This window comes from Leguminivora glycinivorella, chromosome 11 (assembly GCF_023078275.1).
Source record: "Leguminivora glycinivorella isolate SPB_JAAS2020 chromosome 11, LegGlyc_1.1, whole genome shotgun sequence".
Classification (NCBI taxonomy): domain Eukaryota; kingdom Metazoa; phylum Arthropoda; class Insecta; order Lepidoptera; family Tortricidae; genus Leguminivora; species Leguminivora glycinivorella.
Genome location: NC_062981.1, coordinates 6,284,952 through 6,304,590, shown reverse-complemented (window position 1 = coordinate 6,304,590; position 19,639 = coordinate 6,284,952). Strand labels below are relative to the sequence as shown.

Below are 19,639 nucleotides of genomic sequence, written 5' to 3'. Positions count from 1 at the left end.
GCTGTTCGAGCTACAATTTTAAACGGTTTGATATCCTGTGTTGTTTGATTCGCATTTATTACACTCGGACAGACCCACTTTGTCAGTGGAAAAAGGCGGCAAAAGGTACAGCCGGTAGCAAGCCGGTAGTTGGACATGCAAAAGATCGCCCTCAGCGAAATAAGCTTTATATTGATTTAGACTAAAACGATTTGCACTCATAATTTTAGAACACGGGTAGACCCGTGACCACGAACATAATGTGATGTTCGAAACGTCGGGCCAAATATAAATGTAAGTGTTTACGCGATTAAGTCCCGTTTTGTTCTGAAATAAGCTTTTTTCTTAGAAATACTCGTCTGATGTTTATGGCCGATTTTACTAAATTGCCTAGCTAGATTTTCAAATGCTCGTGGTTAAGGAAGCACATAAAAAGGAAAATATATTTTTAAATTTTCTAGCCAAACTATAGAGAGAGAGAGAGAGAGGGAGAAAATGGATATAAAGATATAAAGGGTTACTTATTATCATATCGGTACTAGTGAGGAGACATGATTCTAGCACAGAAGAAACTCAAAAAGTAAAAAACCCCGGAGTTTGGTTACACTTTTTTAATAATACATAATTATAGGTGTATAACTCAGTTCAAAAACATAAAATGCTCAACATGAGAACCATTAGTTACATTTTACCACCTACGGTCATGTTTGCGACATTACTTCTAATGTCCACCGTCGTCTTCTCGTCGAGTTTAGCAATAATGTGGGTGTACAGTTGGTGCCACGTTAACTCTATAACCTCGTAATGCAGAGTCGAAAGGCCTTCTTCCTTGAAAACTTTAGTAGCGTTTTCCAAGATCGGTCGTCTGTAAAACAATTCAGTTTAGGTACTGAACAACGCCAGTTCCCATTACCTCTAAAGTAGCCCAAGCAATATCTGAAATTTGAAGATTCGTCAAACATAATAAAATTGCAAAAAATTTCGTTTAGAAGACATCTACACACATTAAACCCAGTGAGGTATTTATCCTGGATCAACGTTTATTGCCAGACGCCCCACAGCCGAATGGCATTTCTGACGAAACGCCGAACGAAAACAAAACGCCGCGAAAAGTAGTTTGGCTCTGTCGCGCCAATACGCAAGAGCGATAGAGATAGATATCTACGAGCGTTTCGTTTAGTGAGCGTTTCGTGAGCGTTTGTGCCTCGGCATTCGGCTACGCACCCAGTTCAGATGAAGCAATGTTAAACAATTTGCGAAAGCAAAAATTAAATTGGCGCACTGATTCCACAAACATGGAAATCTTAACTTGGTGATTCAATCGTGCAGATAAGGTTGCCGCCAATTTATTTCTTATCAAATTAGTGAAATAGATCATCTCGTCTGGGTGGCCTTTATTAAGGTGACTTTAACTGACAAAAGACTGGTCTGTATTTTGTAAAGCTACAAGTTACAAATTGGCGCTTATTGCAAAACGCCATCATTAGGGCCTAGTCACTAACTCTAGCGTTATTTGGTCGCGATTTCCTGTAAAGTAGAGGTACCTTCACCTGTTCTCCACTTGAGGTACGGTACTACCCCAGTGGGGCTCGAGATATGTTCTCCACTTGAGGTACGGTACTACCCCAGTGGGCCTCGAGATCTAAGTAGAATGACATCGCTGTGCTCTTCAAAGTGAGATGCAATTTTCGCCCATACCTCTCTTCGGTAGGTCGGATCCTGCTGGGTCCATCACAATTTATCACCAAACATCATGTTCGCATAAAATGGTAGTTCAAGTTTGTCCATTTCCCACTCGAAGGTCGCAACTAAGTGCGTGTACAGGGGGTGAAGGCTTTTGTCAATAAGCACATATTTTAATGACGACAATCCGTCCTTCTCCATTTTCCTTTTCGTTCCTGACAAGAGATACATGCTGGAAACAGAAATAGGACGCAATAGAATTCGATTCACACGCCCTCTGCTCTTGGCTATAAGATAAGCCAGGTAAAATACCTACTTAGGTTTAAATTCTTTCTTTTGAAACTCGAGGAGACTACGATGTTTGAATACTTATAGAAAACTTTTTGGATTTAAATATCATCTGCCGCATGCCAAACGACCTGTGGGCCAAGAAAAGTACCGAATGTACACCAAACATAGTACGGCGTGACGGCAGATCGCGAAGGAGATGGCGGCACGATCTTGACGTCTTTCGAAAATATTGGCCAAACGTTGCCTTAAACCGAGACGCGTGAAAGAGAGGGAGGCCTTTGCCCAGCAGTGGGACACAACAGGCTAACAAATGACAATGAAATAGCAACTTGTAGCTTTATAAAACAGGCCGTGTAAAATTATAATTTGGCAGAATTTAATCGAACTGATGAAGTCAACTTTTGTAAGCATTTAATGTTGCACGACTAGGGAGATGCCGTGGACCAGTGTAGGTCTGTAATTTAGAGCAGGGGTCCATTTCTCGAAGCTACAAGTTACAATTTACAAGTGGTAGTCAATGTCTAGTATTACAAGTTGGAAAGAGACTTCCGCTTGTAACTTGTAACTTTCAGTTTTGTGATATGGGCCCCAGCGGCCACTAACCAGAAAATGTCTGAAACGAGCGTGATGGACATTTTATTAGCTACCGGTTTCGAGACCTTTACCTTTTTGGGTTGGGCTCTGCTTCCGAGTGACTCAGCATAGTATACCGAGCTATCGACATATCGTAACGTTTGACACGGTAACCCATCATCCATAACCTGTAAGAATGAAATTTGGAAGATATGAATCGGAGACACGAGTTTAAGTAGAGGGGAGGTCACGCCTTTTTCCTGGAGGGTTAGGATTGCCATGGATTTAATGGATTTCCACTTGCTACGGTCCTCACACACACCTTTCGCTTCTTTCACTTTCATAAAATTCCTCAAACACGTTCCCCAATTTAAAGTGCTCCTGGCCTTTCTTCAGGATTTCCCCATTTGATCAGAAATAGACCTCAGACTTTTCTATTTTAAGTTCGTGCATTCGAGGCACACGCCACCGCTTCAAGGCTATCACCCGATGGCTAGGCTTTGACGACGGTGCCGCCCTTCCACATACTTAGACTAAAACAAATATTTCATAGATATATTATATAAGTTACTGTGTAACTTGGCCCCTTTCTATTATAAGTAGGTGTAATATAATTCTGATGACATTGAAATTAGGAAAGGTAATGTTGAGATGGTTTGGAAAGAACGAGTGTGTAAATGAAAAATATGAGGGATAAGGATAAGTGTTGGAATGTATTCTCTGGCTAAACGCTATCACGTCGATTCGTCCTTTTCGCACTATTTGTAAGTGCGCTAGGGGCGCACCGACGCGATAAAGTTTATCACACCGATGTAGGTAGTTAATTACCTTCGATACATATCGTCGTCTTCGCCGCCCCAGCCCCAGTAGCGGTTGGAGAAGCCGTTGGCTTTCGTGAACTGCTCCAGCGTCATGGCCGTGGCACCGCCAAATATATGACCGTATGGTAGTCTGAAAAAAATCAAAATAGTATAATTGCTGAAAATAATCACACAGAAATGTCACAGTTTCGTTTTCTTTCAACCCCTTATTTGTCAAGAGTGGCACTGAAACCTGAGTAGTTTCATGTGCTCTGCCTACCCCTTCATGGGACACAGGCGTGATTGTATGTATGTATGTATGAAAATAATTCGGATGTCATTTACTTTACAAGCAAGAGAGAAAAAAATATATATATTTTTCCCCTCACTAGCTCGGAAACACGTGTTTTGTCCTTTAATAGGTTTCGCTTCGCTCGTGGTTCAACTATAGAATCCTTTCACTAGCTCGTTTTTCAATTCCACTATGACGTCACAAAAACCGCGGTCCCGGGTTTCAATTTTTTTCCAATTTGTCTAGAACCCCTTATCCAATTTTGCAAAATGAGGTGTCGATTGAAAACGTATAACATGCTGATTAAGATTTCTTGTATGTGAAAAGTATGGTTTTGTTAGTTATTTTTTTATTAAGAATAATGCAAGAAAAACGTTTTTTTTTACTCTCTTTTTTGACTTTTGTTACTCAAAAAGGCAATGAAAACGGCCACTTACTCTTTTTAACCCCCGACGCAAAAACGACGTGGTGTTATAAGTTTGACGTGTCTGTCTGTCTGTCTGTCTGTCTGTCTGTCTGTCTGTCTGTCTGTCTGTCTGTCTGTCTGTTTGTCTGTGTGTGTGTCTGTCTGTGGCATCGTAGCTCTCGAACGGATGAACCGATTTTGATTTAGTTTTTTTTGTTTGAAAGCTGAATTAGTCAGGAGTGTTCTTAGCCATGTTTGATGGTAATCGGTCCACTATGTCGGAGGTTATTCAAAATTTTAATTAGTTTTTTTTTTAATAAAAAAAAATTACAATGGTATGTGGCTGATTCTTAGCGGCCCGAAATGTATTACAAAAACACCTAAATACTATTTTTTTCAGCCTTCTAGCTCAAAAAATAAAGATTTTACACCCGGGTTAGATTTTTTTGAAAAAAAAAATTATCCAAATCGGTGTGTGTGTGTGTGTGTGTGTGTGTGTGTGTGTGTGTGTGTGTGTGTGTGTGTGTGTGTGTGTGTGTGTGTGTGTGTGTGTGTGTGTGTGTGTGTGTGTGTGTGTGTGTGTGTGTGTGTGTGTGTGTGTGTGTGTGTGTGTGTGTGTGTGTGTGTGTGTGTGTGTGTGTGTGTGTGTGTGTGTGTGTGTGTGTGTGTGTGTGTGTGTGTGTGTGTGTGTGTGTGTGTGTGTGTGTGTGTGTGTGTGTGTGTGTGTGTGTGTGTGTGTGTGTGTGTGTGTGTGTGTGTGTGTGTGTGTGTGTGTGTGTGTGTGTGTGTGTGTGTGTGTGTGTGTGTGTGTGTGTGTGTGTGTGTGTGTGTGTGTGTGTGTGTGTGTGTGTGTGTGTGTGTGTGTGTGTGTGTGTGTGTGTGTGTGTGTGTGTGTGTGTGTGTGTGTGTGTGTGTGTGTGTGTGTGTGTGTGTGTGTGTGTGTGTGTGTGTGTGTGTGTGTGTGTGTGTGTGTGTGTGTGTGTGTGTGTGTGTGTGTGTGTGTGTGTGTGTGTGTGTGTGTGTGTGTGTGTGTGTGTGTGTGTGTGTGTGTGTGTGTCTGACTGTGGCATCGCATCGTGTCGTAGCTCCTGAACGGATCTACCGATTTTGATTTATTTTTTTGTTTATAAAAGGTGAATTAGTCGTTTGTTTTTTATTTATATTTGCTGTAGGTGAGGGCCTTTCTTCCCGTGGGAGAAGGCGACTGTGGGATGTGGGTTAAATTGTGGCGTAGGCGAGAGGCTGGCAACCTGTCACTGCAATGTCACAGTTTCGTTTTCTTTCAACCCCTTATTTGCCAACAGTGGCACTGAAACCTGAGTAGTTTCATGTGCTCTGCCTACCCCTTCATGGGACACAGGCGTGATTGTATGTATATGTAGCTGTAGGTGATGGCCGCTGGTCCAAGATGGTCGCCGCCACAAAAAAAATATTTATTTATTATGGATTACAGAGGCAAGCCTGATCGCGCGATAAATGATAAAACCAGCAGGGTTAGCACATGATTGCCGCGAGAGCATGTCACCGCGAGATAGACTACCGGTTCTTATGTCATTAATACAATTACGACAAAGACCTGTCATCTAATCTATCTCGCGGCGACATACTCTCGCGGCAATCATGTGCTAGGCCTAAAGGGGCGGCTCATTCTGCGATTCTATCGCCGCGCTACATGTATATGGCGGCGGCCGCGAGTTTCGCGGCCCGTTCACTGGTGACGACCTTCACGCGGCGCAATAGAATTCTATGTCGGCTGCTCGCGTGCGGTCTGTTTGTTAATGTAGGTAAGAATTTAGAATGGCGGCATTTTATGAACATCAAAGGAGTGAGCCTTCAGTATTTGTACTATTATATTCTGTGATATTCGTACTATTAGTAAGTGCGAAAAGGATGGCCTGGCGCGACCATGCTATCGGTGCTGATTTTTAACCGCCGCCTCAAATCTCAAAGGAAGGGGTTCTCAATTCGTCTGTATTTTATTTTTTATGTTTGTTCCTCGATATCTCCGTCGCTACTGGACCGATTTAGAATTTTTTTTTGATAGTATATGAATACAGATTGGTCCCATTTTTCTCAGAACCCAGTTCTGATGATGGGATCCTGGAGAAATCGAGAGAACTCCTCAAATCTGAAAGGCATACATATGGTGATTTTTGTGTTTTTAAAGGAATGGCATGCATTTACTTACGGAACAGTGACATTTGGTGCAGTGGAACTGCTGATGATGGTCAGGACGGAACTCCTCAAATCTGAACGGCACGCTTATAGTGACTTTGGTATTTTTATAAGATCAGCATGCCCTTACGTCCAGAGCAGTGACATTTGGTGCACTGGAACTTCTGATGATGGTCAGAACGGAACTCCTCAAATTTGAACGGCACGCTTATAGTGAAGTGACTTTGGTATTTTTATAAGAACAGCATGCACTTACGTCCAGAACAGTGACATTTGGTGCAGTGGAACTCCTGATGTTGGTCAGAACGGAACTCCTCAGATCTGAACGGCACGCTTATAGTGACTTTAGTATTTTTATAAAAACAGCATGCACTTACCTCTAGAACATCTTGAACGTAAAAAATGTAGGTAAGTAGGTACTTAACATACAATTCGGTACTTGAATTCCAAAACACAAGAAATATGACAAAAGAAAGAGCCTCCTACAAAAAGAAAGAAATAAAAACCTTAAATTATAAATTTAAAAAACCCCCGACACAAAAAAAAGATGAATTAAATTAAAAATTAAATAAAAAAAGGGTGAAAAAAACTAAAAGTGCGAGCTTTCAAAAAGTAATAAAATAACTAAATAAGTAGCTCTAGGAATACCTACCTTCCTTCTTACGAAATACCTACCTTCTTCTTCTTAGGAATATCTACCTACCTTCTACCTTCTTACGAAATACGTAAGATGAAAACCTAACTACGAAATTCTTGAACGTAAAAATTTTGGTACTTAAACATAAAATTACTTGAATTCTTAAACACAAGAAATATGACAAAATAAATTATTAATTATTATTCTCTTTATTGATTTCCATTATTAATTAATGGTAAAGTGTTGTCGCGTCGGGGGACCGCTCTTTGCCTGTCTAACTTGAAACTTAAAAACTAAATATTTACACAGCTAAACTAACTTAATAAATGTTTAACAAAAAATTCACTAGGTACATACATTAAACTAACTACCTGAACATGAACAATGTAACTATACAACCAAAATGTCAAAGGAAGTATTAGAATTACAAGTAACGTATATGTTTACAACCAAACAAACTAGATAAGTGCTGAGCAAAAATTTCAACACCCAATCTTAAAATAAGACTCTAAAGACTGCATCGGAAACACAACCGTCAACGACGTCTGCCCTTACGCTAATATTGAGAGCGGTCCCCCGACGCGACAACACTTTACCATTAATTAATAATGGAAATCAATAAAGAGAATAATAATTAATAATTTATTTTGTCATATTTCTTGTGTTTAAGAATTCAAGTAATTTTATGTTTAAGTACCAAAATTTTTACGTTCAAGAATTTCGTAGTTAGGTTTTCATCTTACGTATTTCGTAAGAAGGTAGAAGGTAGGTAGATATTCCTAAGAAGAAGAAGGTAGGTATTTCGTAAGAAGGAAGGTAGGTATTCCTAGAGCTACTTATTTAGTTATTTTATTACTTTTTGAAAGCTCGCACTTTTTTGCCAGCAGCATTCTCGTTTGAAATACTTTGCCTTGGTGGAACACTACAACGCGATTGGTTGAAGAGTTCACATCGTTTGCACGCTTGGCTCGTCATGCGCAGTGGTGTTACTGTCATGGCGGTAAAAAAAAATGAAACTTACTTGTAAGCCATCGAGTCAATGGAAGCGGACAGGTGTCTTGGCTGCTTCGCGCACTGGTACAAGTTCCGTTGGTCGAGCGGCAGCAGATCTACGTCATGGAAGATGAAACACTCCCAGGTGCCCATCTTCTGGCTCTCCAGGAATCCCACGTTCATGAGCATCCCGCGGTTGAACGGACGCGTTCCTGTTGGTTATTTATTGGGACATATCTAGAGGTAAAAAAGGCCCTGCATGGTATGAATTTTATGTTGACGGACCTAGATCGTTACTATATTCAGCATATCCTTTATTTTTTATAGGAGGCAAACGAGCAGACAGGTCGCCTGATGGTAAGCGATCACTGCCGCCCATGGACATCCGAAACACCAGAAGTGTTGGAGGTGCGTTGCCGATGCCGGCATTTAAGATGGGTGTACGCACTGTACGCTGCCTCACTCGTAGACGCGAAACGCGTGTTAATGTGTTAGTGGTTTGTTATTTATTTTAGCGGTGGGAAGTAGGAAACAGTAATTGCATGTAAAAATACGAAAATAAGTATAACGGCCCGGTTAGCTCCGATTGACCAGCACCATATATTATCTATTCCCATATCGCATATTATATATTCGAATGTATCTACCAATTCATTATTATGTTTCATAAGACCACAATAAGATGAATTTATGAAGCATAATTATTATAAACCATATCTAGAAATCTCCGTATTATTTAGCTACCTGCTTGTTCTATAATAAATATTCCATATTCCATCCGCTGCTTCATCAAAAACATATGCATGTAGTACAGGAATATTGATAAATGCTTCTTTCGATCCCTGTGAAACGCACAACGAAATATTAGAGAGAATACTACTTAACTTAATTTGTTGCCGATCGCATCTTGGGATTCTTAAGGAAAAATAGATTATAGAAGGGATTCTAAAGTAAGAATAACCTTCTAGGCTACAATTAGTTAGAACCAGCGGTGCCTTATTTAAAGTTTTTTTTTAAATATGGTATATTATAGTATAATCAATAGGCAATTGAGAAAAAAGTAGTTATACATATGTCTTTATATTTATACAAACCTGTATGGAACTATGATAGCCACTTTGTGTAGCTTGGTAAAATTGGACGGGACGTACCAACCGCCCTTACGAATTTCGGGATGTTTTCTCGCCAGCATATTTAGGTCAACCTTTGAATATATTCTATCTGAAAATTAGAGTTTAAGCGATTTAAATATGATAATTTCACTTTTGTAAAATAAAATAAATAGGTAAATAAGGCCGGGACTGGACTAATTGCGTTTTCACATTATCCGATCCGATATCGGATGTCGGAAGGATTTCAAAGGCAAAAAACAAAGATGGCGGCTTAAATGTATGTATCCGATACCGGATCGGATAATGTGAAAACGCATTTAGCGTTTACGCGGCGAGTAGCGCCGAAAGCGGAGTGGTAAGATGTGCAAAACAGTTTTGACCACAGGCTCCCAGGAGTCAGGCAAGTGCAGCAGTAACGCAAGGAAAATGATGATGACATACATTTTAAGAGGGCCACCATTCACCCGCGCACCGATTTACAAACTATTTATTTTTTAAAATGTATTATTAGAATTTTGAAGGAGGTAGGGCATAGCGAATGATTTTCCACTTTGTGTGGTAGGGCACAGCACAGCGGATATTATCTCGCTCGAATCTAGAGCAGAGCCCAACTGAGGAAGACCGCAGCCAAATAGCACTAGACCCTACTCATAGTGTTGTGTTCCTGCTGGTGAGTAAGGTGCCAGAGCTCAACGAGAGTGCGGTGCGCTAGCGACGGAAGGACCTACGGAACTAATTTGTTCCGTCTATTGTTCTTTGAGTCGTCGGCAACCCGAACCCTCCATGTACACTCCTTTTTGCTGTGTACTTAACACAGTGAAAAGGAGTGTAGAAGTTTCTACTAACGTGCATGTGACAGTCCTTGAATTGCAGGCGTCCATAGGTTACGTCCATATTACCGCTTTCCATAAGGCGAACCGTAAGCTAGTTTGTCACCGACGTAATATAAAAAAAAATAGACAAAAGTGTTTTGGACAACTGCAGCGACCGCTTGTCACTCTGTCAGCCGCCCCGTTCACTCCGCTACCCGTCAAGTCCACGACCTTATTAGTTGAATCGTTGATATGTATACCTAATTATGTATTTACCTTCAAATGAAGAATCCACATCTACATTAGAAGCATTTTGTGTCGTACTCTGTAAATTATTCCGAACGATAGACCCAGTGGTATTTTCCACATACTCAGTTGATTCATATTTTTCCGAAGAAACTGATAGGGCCAATTTCCTACTAGCCTCGTAGGATTTAACAGTGTACAAGTTATTGAAAAAGCTATGAAACATGTTCATTATTATTGCTGCGAGACACAGCAATACCAGAACTCGAAAGGCAGGAGACATGGTGAGATTGGTGAGTGTGAAATGTCTCTTTTTAAACATTGTTTCTTATCCCCTGCAGAGAATAATGCCATTAAAGAAATTAATCACAAAAAGAACGCGCAAATGCTTGTTATATAACAAATAATAAGGTAATTAGGTATAGTAGGTTTCATTGATTGATGGATTGAAGTATCTTTGAAGTCTACCATATCAATAGACAATTTGAGAATCAACTTCCTTCTATTCTCCATGGACTTCTATGTTTGACAAAAAAAAAAAACAGAAAGTACCATGAAAGTACGAAACACAAGGAATTGGGCCCGTAAGCAAGTGGCCAATCAATTACTATTCCTAGCGTATAATAGTTATTTCTCCCTCTATCAAATTCCGTACCTATTATTACGACAGAGCCAGTTGCATCTCGTTCGCCAAGGAGCGTTAGTGCTGATCTACTAGTCTACGGGACCCGTTCTACTACTATTCTAAACCTGACTATGCGCCATGTTGCGGAATTTCATTAGAACTATTTTCTTCATACTAATCTGAACTGTCATCGCATACATGAGAATAACCCTTTAATTCGCAGTGTCAAGTATACTTAACATGAGATTCAAAAAAATATTGTAACGTAATTTTCACTTTAATTCAGTACTTTTATGAATAATATGATAGTGTAAACCCTAACGTATCCTGGACAAGTTAAATAATTGCCCAGGCGCATATATTTCAAAAGTTATTGTCAGGATCACGAAGTGACATCAATCAGCCTTGAGACACTAGAAAATTATAAATTTCTAAAAAAATATTTATAATAAAGATATTTATTTACACACCATTACAATGTGTTATTAAGTATATTTTCTTTATGTTATTATATATTTCTAACAATATAGACGCCTAATGAACACAAGACTGAGCTACAAATATGCGTGTTAAGTATGCTTAGCTTTGCGAGATTCTTAGAAATGTACTTATTGGCACGCATGTTAAGTATACTTAGCATTGCGCCGCTATGAACAAAGTAGATTATTGTTAGGCTGTTAAGTAATTTTAACATTGCGAAGATAAAGTTACCATGAGTGAAGACGCATCATATATACATTTTTATGTTTGCTTCGATATAATCTATTTATTTGTAATGTGTTTTATATATTGACACTGTGCGTGGCTGTTTTTTGAAGGATGCATGTGTTTTTGTGTATTTTTTGACCTTAGAGCAAAATGAAATGAGTTGAATTGATGAACTTCTGGAGTTCGAGCCTCTATAATAACACCCCTGATCTGGTAGCAATGATGAAGGGCATACAAATCAATCTGACATTTCAATTGCGAGATCAGAACCGAGATACCATAACATAATATGTTCTTAAGGGACTACATTTAGTTCAGATGATGAAGCCAAGCACCTTTTCGTTTTCTCAGTTGAAAAAAAAAACGGCTGTAACCCTGTAATTTGAGAACTACCCTAATAAATCTCATTGCCAGTGTTTAAATTATCAACCTTTCTATCACTAAGAACACTTTCTGCCGACAAAAACCAAGAACATAAACACTCAAAGCGATTTTACTGACACTCATTTTCAATGAAAGAATACGAGGCAGACATCAATATTTCCCGAAAAAAAGAAATGAGGCTTCTAAAGGTTTTTTGTATTTGTACGTGCTGGCATACTTGAAATTTTCAGTGTATCACTGAATGGTTTCAGTGTTTTACTGTATCGGAAACAAGCAGCTGCTACTGAAAAGACCATGCCCCTAAAGAAATTTAGATTACAACTAGCAGTCATAATTATTTTTGAACTATCGTGGTTTGTGGCATTTACTAATCTCAATGATTGGTATAAGCAATAGCTTTCACAAAACCAGACTAGACTTTATTGGGATTCATTCGGTTTCCTTAAAACGTTTTTCTTCAGCGTAAAGCGACCAGCTAATATCGAATGATTGTGTCTCCGCAACTTCCAGATTGAAATAAATTCGCACGCTCTTACCGCTAGGCTTTACAGACATTACAACTAGCTATTAAGCTGCTAAAACACAGGGCTAAGCCTAACCTATTGCATTTGTCAGAAAGGCAAACGGTAGTTTCTAGACTATCAAGAAAGACATCTTCAGGAAACCGGACTAATCCCAACTAGCCCTAGTTTACCCTCTGGGGTGGAAGCACAGGCATTCGCTTCCATGAAACTAGTCTCTACGCCAAAACCTGTGATTGGTTGCCAAAAGCGGACTCCAGGCTTTCAAAAGCCGTGGCAAAATGCTGGAATAATGTAAAAAAGACACGAGTTTCAAGATCTGTAGTTCACTAGGTACCATGGTACATGACATGACTCTTGCTGGTGTATGTCTTTTACGGCACATGTAGGTATTGCGAAATAGGAAAAACGAACATTTTGGGTTCAAATTGCATTAAGACTATGCCTCGTGTCAAACCAAGGTAAGTTGACAGCTCTTTTGATGGCACAAACTCCACAAGTGTCGTTTACACGTCAAACTTCAATGAAATGATGACGGTTACTTAACCCTTGAACATGTGGAGCTATAAAAATCACTGCCAACTTAGCTTAGTCTTGACTCTAGAAGTGAATATAAATTGTATTTACACGTTTTAAGTTAGTCCATAAATACTTTTTACATAAAAACTCATTTTTTTTAAATTACTTACCTCTCTAATAGGTTCGCAATGTCAAGGATACTGAACATTGGTTATCAACAGTTATTTGCTGAAAGTTGGGCAATGTCAAGTATTCTTAGCATATGTTTTCTAAAACATAATATACAAAATATTTTTTTTATTATTTTTCTGTGGTTCATATTACTCCTAAGAACTCATTTATGTGCTTGAAAATAGAAAAAAACAGAAAAAAAATTTTGAGCGTTAAAGGGATAACAGCGCCCTCTTGACAAACGTCATATATTTCTGCTCAGGCTTTATTAAATTTACAACTGGTTGGGTAGGTTATAGCAAAATAAAAAAAATATAACGGACATGTAAAACGTCAACGCCTATTTCCTTTCCCTTTGGATGTCATTTTGGTATCTACACAGTGAAATCGCTTCTGCTATGACACATCATAAATAAATACATTTTATTTAAATATCATAGCTTAAGTGAATGTTTTTTTACCAAATTTAAAATTTAAACATGCCGAAATATTACAGGTTCAGAGCCACGACGCCAACCCGCAAGGCGAGGCAAATTAAGGAGAAAGATATAAAGAGAGAAGTGCAAAAGTAAGTGGAACCTGGATTCTATTCGTTGTCTCTATTATATTAACTCATGTGTCATATCCACTTGGGCGAGACATGTTGCTATAGGCTGAGTGATGGGTGGACAATGTTGACGGATTGATAGTTAGGTCGCTTTCGGATGAAATAAGCCGCTGGCAACCTGTGGTGGCTCATTGGGTGGATGACATTCGGAAGACTGCGTGTCATTTTCTGGATGAGATTTGCTCAATGGGCCATAAAGGGATAAATGATATGGCGATGTTGACTTTTCTCTACTTTGGTGGACAATCATCAGTTTTCAAAATTAGTAACACAATAATCCCATAGTGGCATTTATCTCGGTCGTCTCACTGATGCATTGACCTTTGTCAATTTTAATTCAAGGTAGGGTCAAAAATCTGGCCATCCTTTCGCAGGTCGTGACGCATAGCAACCAAACCCATCGATAATATTTCACCATTTTTATGTCCTTTGTCTATGCAAGTGACTTGTTTTACCAACAGACCCGAGCATCCATTCAACCTCCCTGAAGACATCCTAGGGCTGACGCTGGTGTGCGCGGCGCCATCTTGGTACCTGCGCCGGACCGCGTGGCGCGAGAGCCCCACGATCGCGGGCCCGCTGCGACAGTTGTCGTCCGTCGCTGGTCGGGCCGTCTTCATCGTCAAACCGTCGTGGTGAACTACGCTACTTGAATTCTTCGACTAGGCAGTCTGAATTTAGCCACGCGTAATAGTCTGATTACAAGTGTAAAAGTTTTAATTATGGTTCAGTTTTAAAAGTCAGGCGATATTGGCGATGTTTAAAAAAATATGTTGTTTTAATTTCTCAAATGATTCGCCAGATTTTTTTCCCTAAGTAGGTAATTTGGGTTGGCTATCTTTTTTCTCTTTTCTTGATTATTCAGCTTTTCAGAGGTATTACTGAATATGTACTTAGTGTTTATTTAATGAAAATTGTCGTATATTGCTATCTATAATACTCATGTATTGGACTTAATTCGTAATTTTCTTGAAAACCTGAGCAGTTTTAACGAAATAAAATAAGTAAAACTAAAACATTAACTTTTATTACGTCTTTCATACTCAATTTCACTTATTATGACAGCAAAGGCAGGCATAGTACCACAAAAATTAAAAGCCCGAACACAATTCTTCCGCGCAAAATAAATCTTCAACATCCCGTAAGGACTTTTCCATTATCCGTATCGTCTAAGGGATTCTAGATGTCTTCCTTTACGAGTAGGTATTTATATTAGGCGAGGGGGACTATAACACAGCGATGAGCTCATTCTTAACGCTATCCATTCTTTCCCGCATGTTCAGGTCCGCCTGCTGAATTTTAAACTTCTCCATTACTTTTAGCATCCGAAAGACGGTGGGTGAATGCCCAATATCTGCTACGATGTGTGTGTACAGACGGTGGGGTGTCACTCTCTTCACTGAGAACTTTAGAGTGGCCAGCCCTTCGTGTTTTAGGGCAGTTTTGGCTTTCAGCATAGTTTGGTACCATGTGTACCTGTAAGAAAGTATTACATACATATAAATTATCTGGCTTGGGAATACCTATTACGACAAGTTTTTGCCAACAGAGTACTGTATGTCACACTCTAAACATTATGATTGTTTTTAGAGGACCGTGAATCAGGTTCAAGTTGCGTCCCTGTAAAGCTGTAACGTGATGTTTGCGTAATACTCAAACTATAACTTAAGTTAGGTGACTTAATTTTCTGGTAGTTTGGATCCTAGAATCCATAAACATGTTTCACAAGTGAAATCCTTCCTTTCTGTCTAACTAACCAACTAATCTCCCCACTCCTCTTCCTTTTTAATTTTATTAACCTTTAAACCGCTTTGTAATTAATAATTTTCACCGAACCGTGCTCGTGTCGTCAGCGGTAGTACGAAGTTATACGAAGATTTGTCATATCATTTATTAACACTTATCAGACATCGGCGAATCGGAATGAACTGGATATTGTTTGTCTAATATATCGGACTATGACAGTTAAAGGGTTAACAAATGATTGATTTTTAATTTTTATGGCTCAGCAATAGGAAGTGATGTATGTTGCTGTTATGGACAATCACAAAGAGAAGTTTTACTGATGGTTGTTCCAAATACGATACTTGCCGTCGGTTCTTGTTACTTGGGCTTGGTTTGTGGGACAGTGAAGCATATCGAGAGGTAGTCAAGTTGTATCTTGAAATTGTATAACCTTTGCGTTTCATTCTGTAATCAAAAACACTTACTACTTAACATTAGTATGTTACGTTTGGCTAAGGCCGCGGCATCGGCAGGTCGCGACCAACAGCATAGGTTGCTTTTATATTCTACAGGTCGCAATTCTCAACCGATTCTCGTGAAATTTTGTGAGAAGATGCTATGATTTTTTTTTTCGTTTTGAAAATCTTCAAAATGCGGTAGGTGACATAAAACACTTAAGCGTCAATAGCGTTTATGGCGTTTAAGACCACCGTGACTTAACTATGATAATGACTTGAAGATCAATATATTTTTCACTTTTGCGTTTTCTAAGCAAATTGCGAAGGAAAGCTACAGAACCACTAGTATTATCTAATCTGTCTCGTTGCAGACAGTATATACAGGCCCCAGGCCCACCTTAAGACTATATCTTCGCTCTCGCCACTCAGTCCCCAGAATGTGTTGCTATAGCCGTTGATTTTGGTAAACTGCTTCAAGGTCATTGCTGATACCCCGCTGAAGTCGTTGTCGTGGGTAAGCCTGCAATGAACGCACATGCAATTGACAAGTATGTAGGTACAGTGGCTGCGAAATTGCATGGAGAAATTATGAATGGATATTATTAATTGGCGTTTTCAGCTCACTGACGCCCACGTTTTCCCACTAGACGTCTATGAACCATTCCATTAATTCATCGAGAACGACACGATCTATTTATCATCCTACCACTACCTACCAGCAGTGTCCAGCTGCATAGTCAGTATGGAATATATTGTGACAACCAAATCGCCAAATATACCGGAACACATCTTTGAAAGGTCTATTTGGCGCTATGGCTGTCACTACATCCCATGCTGACTGTACAGAATATCAGTTGGTTATCGCAGCTTTAGCTACGTAACTCTACCTATTCCTTGAATTAAGTAACTTTATAGTATTTTTTTTATTTTCTTAGGGTATTTCGTTTTTAGGTGTAGGTAGATGTTCCGCTAATGAGCAGGAGCAAGTTCATATCACGAATAAAGCATAGAAAACCTCACGCTTCTGGCTTTTCTAACACTTTTTTGGGTTTTGAAGGAACTTTCACTTCCCACTAGACGTCTATGAACCATTCCATTAATTCATCGAGAACGACACGATCTATTTATCATCTATATGCTTGTTACACCTTGTATTTGTACATATGTGACAATATGTGGGTAAAGGGACCTTATTGTCGATGGCGCTTACGTCCCGCGACGTCGTATTTGTACACGAACATCGCTCATAACGCCGTAAGCGCCATCGACAATATTTAAGGTCCCTTTACCCAGATAATGTCACATATTTACTTGAAATCCCGACTATCAACAGCAGCAGCATGGTGCCTCGGTTGCTTCTCGTCAGGACAAGTGTAGATGTTCCTCTGATCCAGTGGCAGCAAGTCAATATCGTGGAAGATGAAGCACTGCCAATCAGTCACGTTCCGGCTCGCCAGGAAACCTACGTTCAGGAGTTTCCCACGGTTGAAGTAGTCATGCCTGATTAGAAATAGGTGAATATTTTTAGAGGTATAAGTATCAGCACTCATGCACTACAATACGAAAATTCTTCTTCTTTAATAAATATTTTTTAGTAGGCGGCCAAACCATTGAAGTATGTGGGTTTTCAGGGCATTCTTCAACTATGTGGCGGATTGTTTAGATTGGCTCCCCGCAATCACAAGCCGGCGACGGTGAGATTCCCCACCTATAAAGGCTTTCGTAAGAACGACCTACTCCCGTTTAGTAACTTATTATTAATCTGTGCTCCCGTTCAGATGCGGTTAATAGTGACCCAGATCTTGCGTTGGTCTTTAAGCCCGGTCGACAGGTTAGTGGGGTCTAGATTCCCCGGAAGTATGCAGGACCTGTTGGCAATCACCTTGGAAGCAAGGGAATGGCTACTTAAATTAGACATTAAATTGTAATTTGTACTCTGTCTACATGTAAACTTAATTTTAACAGGAATAAAGCCATACGAATGTGGGTTTTCGTTTAGGACATGTCTTAGTCTTACCTACTTGCTTGTTCGATGATAAATATCCCGTATTCTATAAGATTTTGCTTCATTAGGAACTGATGTATGTGGTTTAAGAATATCGGCAGCAGTTGTTTGCGGTCCCTAAAACAAATTGATACCTAATTACATACATTTGTAAATAAACTGAACTAAATTATAACAAATTACTTAAATGAAATATTTGGCCTTATTTTTGCCTTTATGACAAACATAGTTGCAAGAAACTTTTACTTTGAGCCCAGGCACAGAATATATAATAGTACAAGTATAGAAGGCCCACTGCTTTGATGTTCACGAAATGCCGCCTTTTTAAATGCCTACAAAATTCTAACAAAGAAACGAGCCGCACGTGCGCAGCGTCGGACGATAGGGTTGCCTATGGTTTAAAACGCATTAATTCTCAGATAAATAGTTATACTAAATATTACTAAATAATATTCAAGTATTGGGTCCTTTCTAGGTATATATACAGTATTTATATATTTTTGTTACAGCCTTCAGCATCACAAGCCTTAATTATTGAACTTTTCCGTTGGACTTAATCAATAAGATCAGTGTAAGATTGTCCTATTTTATTCATGATGTCTATTTAACTAAGCATTATTAGCCATTCCACACGTGAACATCGCATATGAACCTTGAAAAAAACTCGCTAAGTAATGTAACAATAGAAAGTGCGAACGTGCATTTCGTGAGAACGCGCGCCACCCCTGATTAGGCCGCGAACTCGCGGCCGCCAGCATGTACTTGTAGCGCGGCGATAGAATCGCTGAGTGAGCCGCCCCTGGCCCAGGTACGAATTTTCAAATTCGTCACACAAAGATTTTCAGCCAGCTAGGCAAAGCTGTTATGATGATGATGATGTCATCCTGTTATCCTTCATTAGGGACATAGGGCTCTCAGAAGAATCATCCAGTTTTCACGATCCTGGGCGACTAATTCTAAAGTTGTTATGTAGGTCCTAATAAAATAAAATCTATTTCTCGTACCTGTACGGAACTATAATGGCCACTTTATGCAGGGCGATACAGTTTCGAGGAGAGAACTGCCCGCCCCACTTTACCTCAGGAAATGCAGTCTCGTCCAACTCTTCCAGATTTATATCTGTTCTGTTTACTGTAATGGGACCTGAAAAACCGTGAAAACCTGCTGATGTCTCATACCTACGCACACGATTGTAAACTCGACAAACGGTTACCTGTGAAAATCTTCGACGATCTTTTTTTTTTTTTTTTGAAGTATTAAGATACCTACTGTACAAGAAGCTACAGTCAGCGTCATAAACCTAGTAGGTACATATAGAGTAGGTACAGTCAATCAGTTGGAACCCTAGGCCACTCTACCTCTCTTAGACCTAACTCAATTAGAATCTAAATAATAATAGATTAAGAGTTTTGTTTGTACAAATTCTATAAAAAATGACTGAAATAAACAGTTTAAATTTTTTTTTTTTTTTACAACCGTGTCAAAATGACAAGAGATTTCTTACAATCCGATTAATAACGTCACTATGACATAGTTCTACAGTGGTCTACGAAATTGTGCCGTGAAGTAACAGTTGGTATAAGTCTCATACCTACTGTATAGGATATTGCATAGCGCCCCAAATTTTTGGAAACACAACTTATACATACAAAGCGGCAGTTAGTGAAAATTTGCTTTTCGTGGTAGATTCTACGCTATGTACTTATGGAAAAGCTTGTTATATCGAAGTGTATCATCATCCTCCTTGCGTTATCCCGGCATTTGCCACGGCTCATGGGAGCCTGGGGTCCGCTTTATATCGAAGTGTATAGCGGCTATAATTTAAATATAGACTACTCAGTCTAAATTCCTTACCTAAATTCGGAGGTAATTCGCACTGCAACATTTCCCGTGGAACACGTGGTATCTCGTGTCTGC

The 19,639-nt window shown here is 39.4% G+C and overlaps 2 protein-coding genes across 2 annotated transcripts; both read right to left on the bottom strand.

Moving 5' to 3' along the window:
* Nucleotides 1-582: 582 nt before the first annotated feature.
* Nucleotides 583-10,193, bottom strand: LOC125230941 (beta-1,4-N-acetylgalactosaminyltransferase bre-4-like). The gene is made up of 7 exons (XM_048136238.1): nt 10,030-10,193; nt 8,924-9,050; nt 8,574-8,671; nt 7,858-8,041; nt 3,355-3,477; nt 2,619-2,714; nt 583-844 (listed from the first exon to the last, which is right to left on the bottom strand). Exons 2-7 carry the CDS (start codon nt 9,019-9,021, stop codon nt 661-663), a joined length of 783 nt encoding a protein of 260 aa, XP_047992195.1. The 5' UTR covers nt 9,022-9,050; nt 10,030-10,193; the 3' UTR covers nt 583-660.
* A 4,567-nt stretch (nt 10,194-14,760) lies between these two features.
* Nucleotides 14,761-19,639, bottom strand: LOC125231318 (beta-1,4-N-acetylgalactosaminyltransferase bre-4-like). Its single transcript, XM_048136759.1, has 7 exons — nt 19,577-19,639; nt 18,727-18,865; nt 17,735-17,839; nt 17,029-17,217; nt 16,115-16,237; nt 15,626-15,724; nt 14,761-15,010 (listed from the first exon to the last, which is right to left on the bottom strand). Exons 1-7 carry the CDS (start codon nt 19,605-19,607, stop codon nt 14,761-14,763), a joined length of 936 nt encoding a protein of 311 aa, XP_047992716.1. The 5' UTR covers nt 19,608-19,639.

What these genes read in the sequence shown, in the direction of transcription:
- LOC125231318 (XM_048136759.1), bottom strand. Translation starts at nt 19,607, where the DNA reads ATGTTGCAGTGCGAATTACCTCCGAATTTAG. An exon ending in CGAATTACCTCCGAATTTAG is followed by an intron (nt 18,866 to 19,576) that starts GTAAGGAATTTA and finishes ACGGTTTTTCAG; the next exon opens with GTCCCATTACAGTAAACAGA. An exon ending in GTTGATAGTCGGGATTTCAA is followed by an intron (nt 16,238 to 17,028) that starts GTAAATATGTGA and finishes CGTTCATTGCAG; the next exon opens with GCTTACCCACGACAACGACT.
- LOC125230941 (XM_048136238.1), bottom strand. Translation starts at nt 9,021, where the DNA reads ATGCTGGCGAGAAAACATCCCGAAATTCGTAAGGGCGGTTGGTACGTC. An exon ending in ATTGACTCGATGGCTTACAA is followed by an intron (nt 3,478 to 7,857) that starts GTAAGTTTCATT and finishes GATTTTTTTCAG; the next exon opens with ACTACCATACGGTCATATAT. An exon ending in GCAGAGCCCAACCCAAAAAG is followed by an intron (nt 845 to 2,618) that starts GTAAAGGTCTCG and finishes ATTGTTTTACAG; the next exon opens with ACGACCGATCTTGGAAAACG.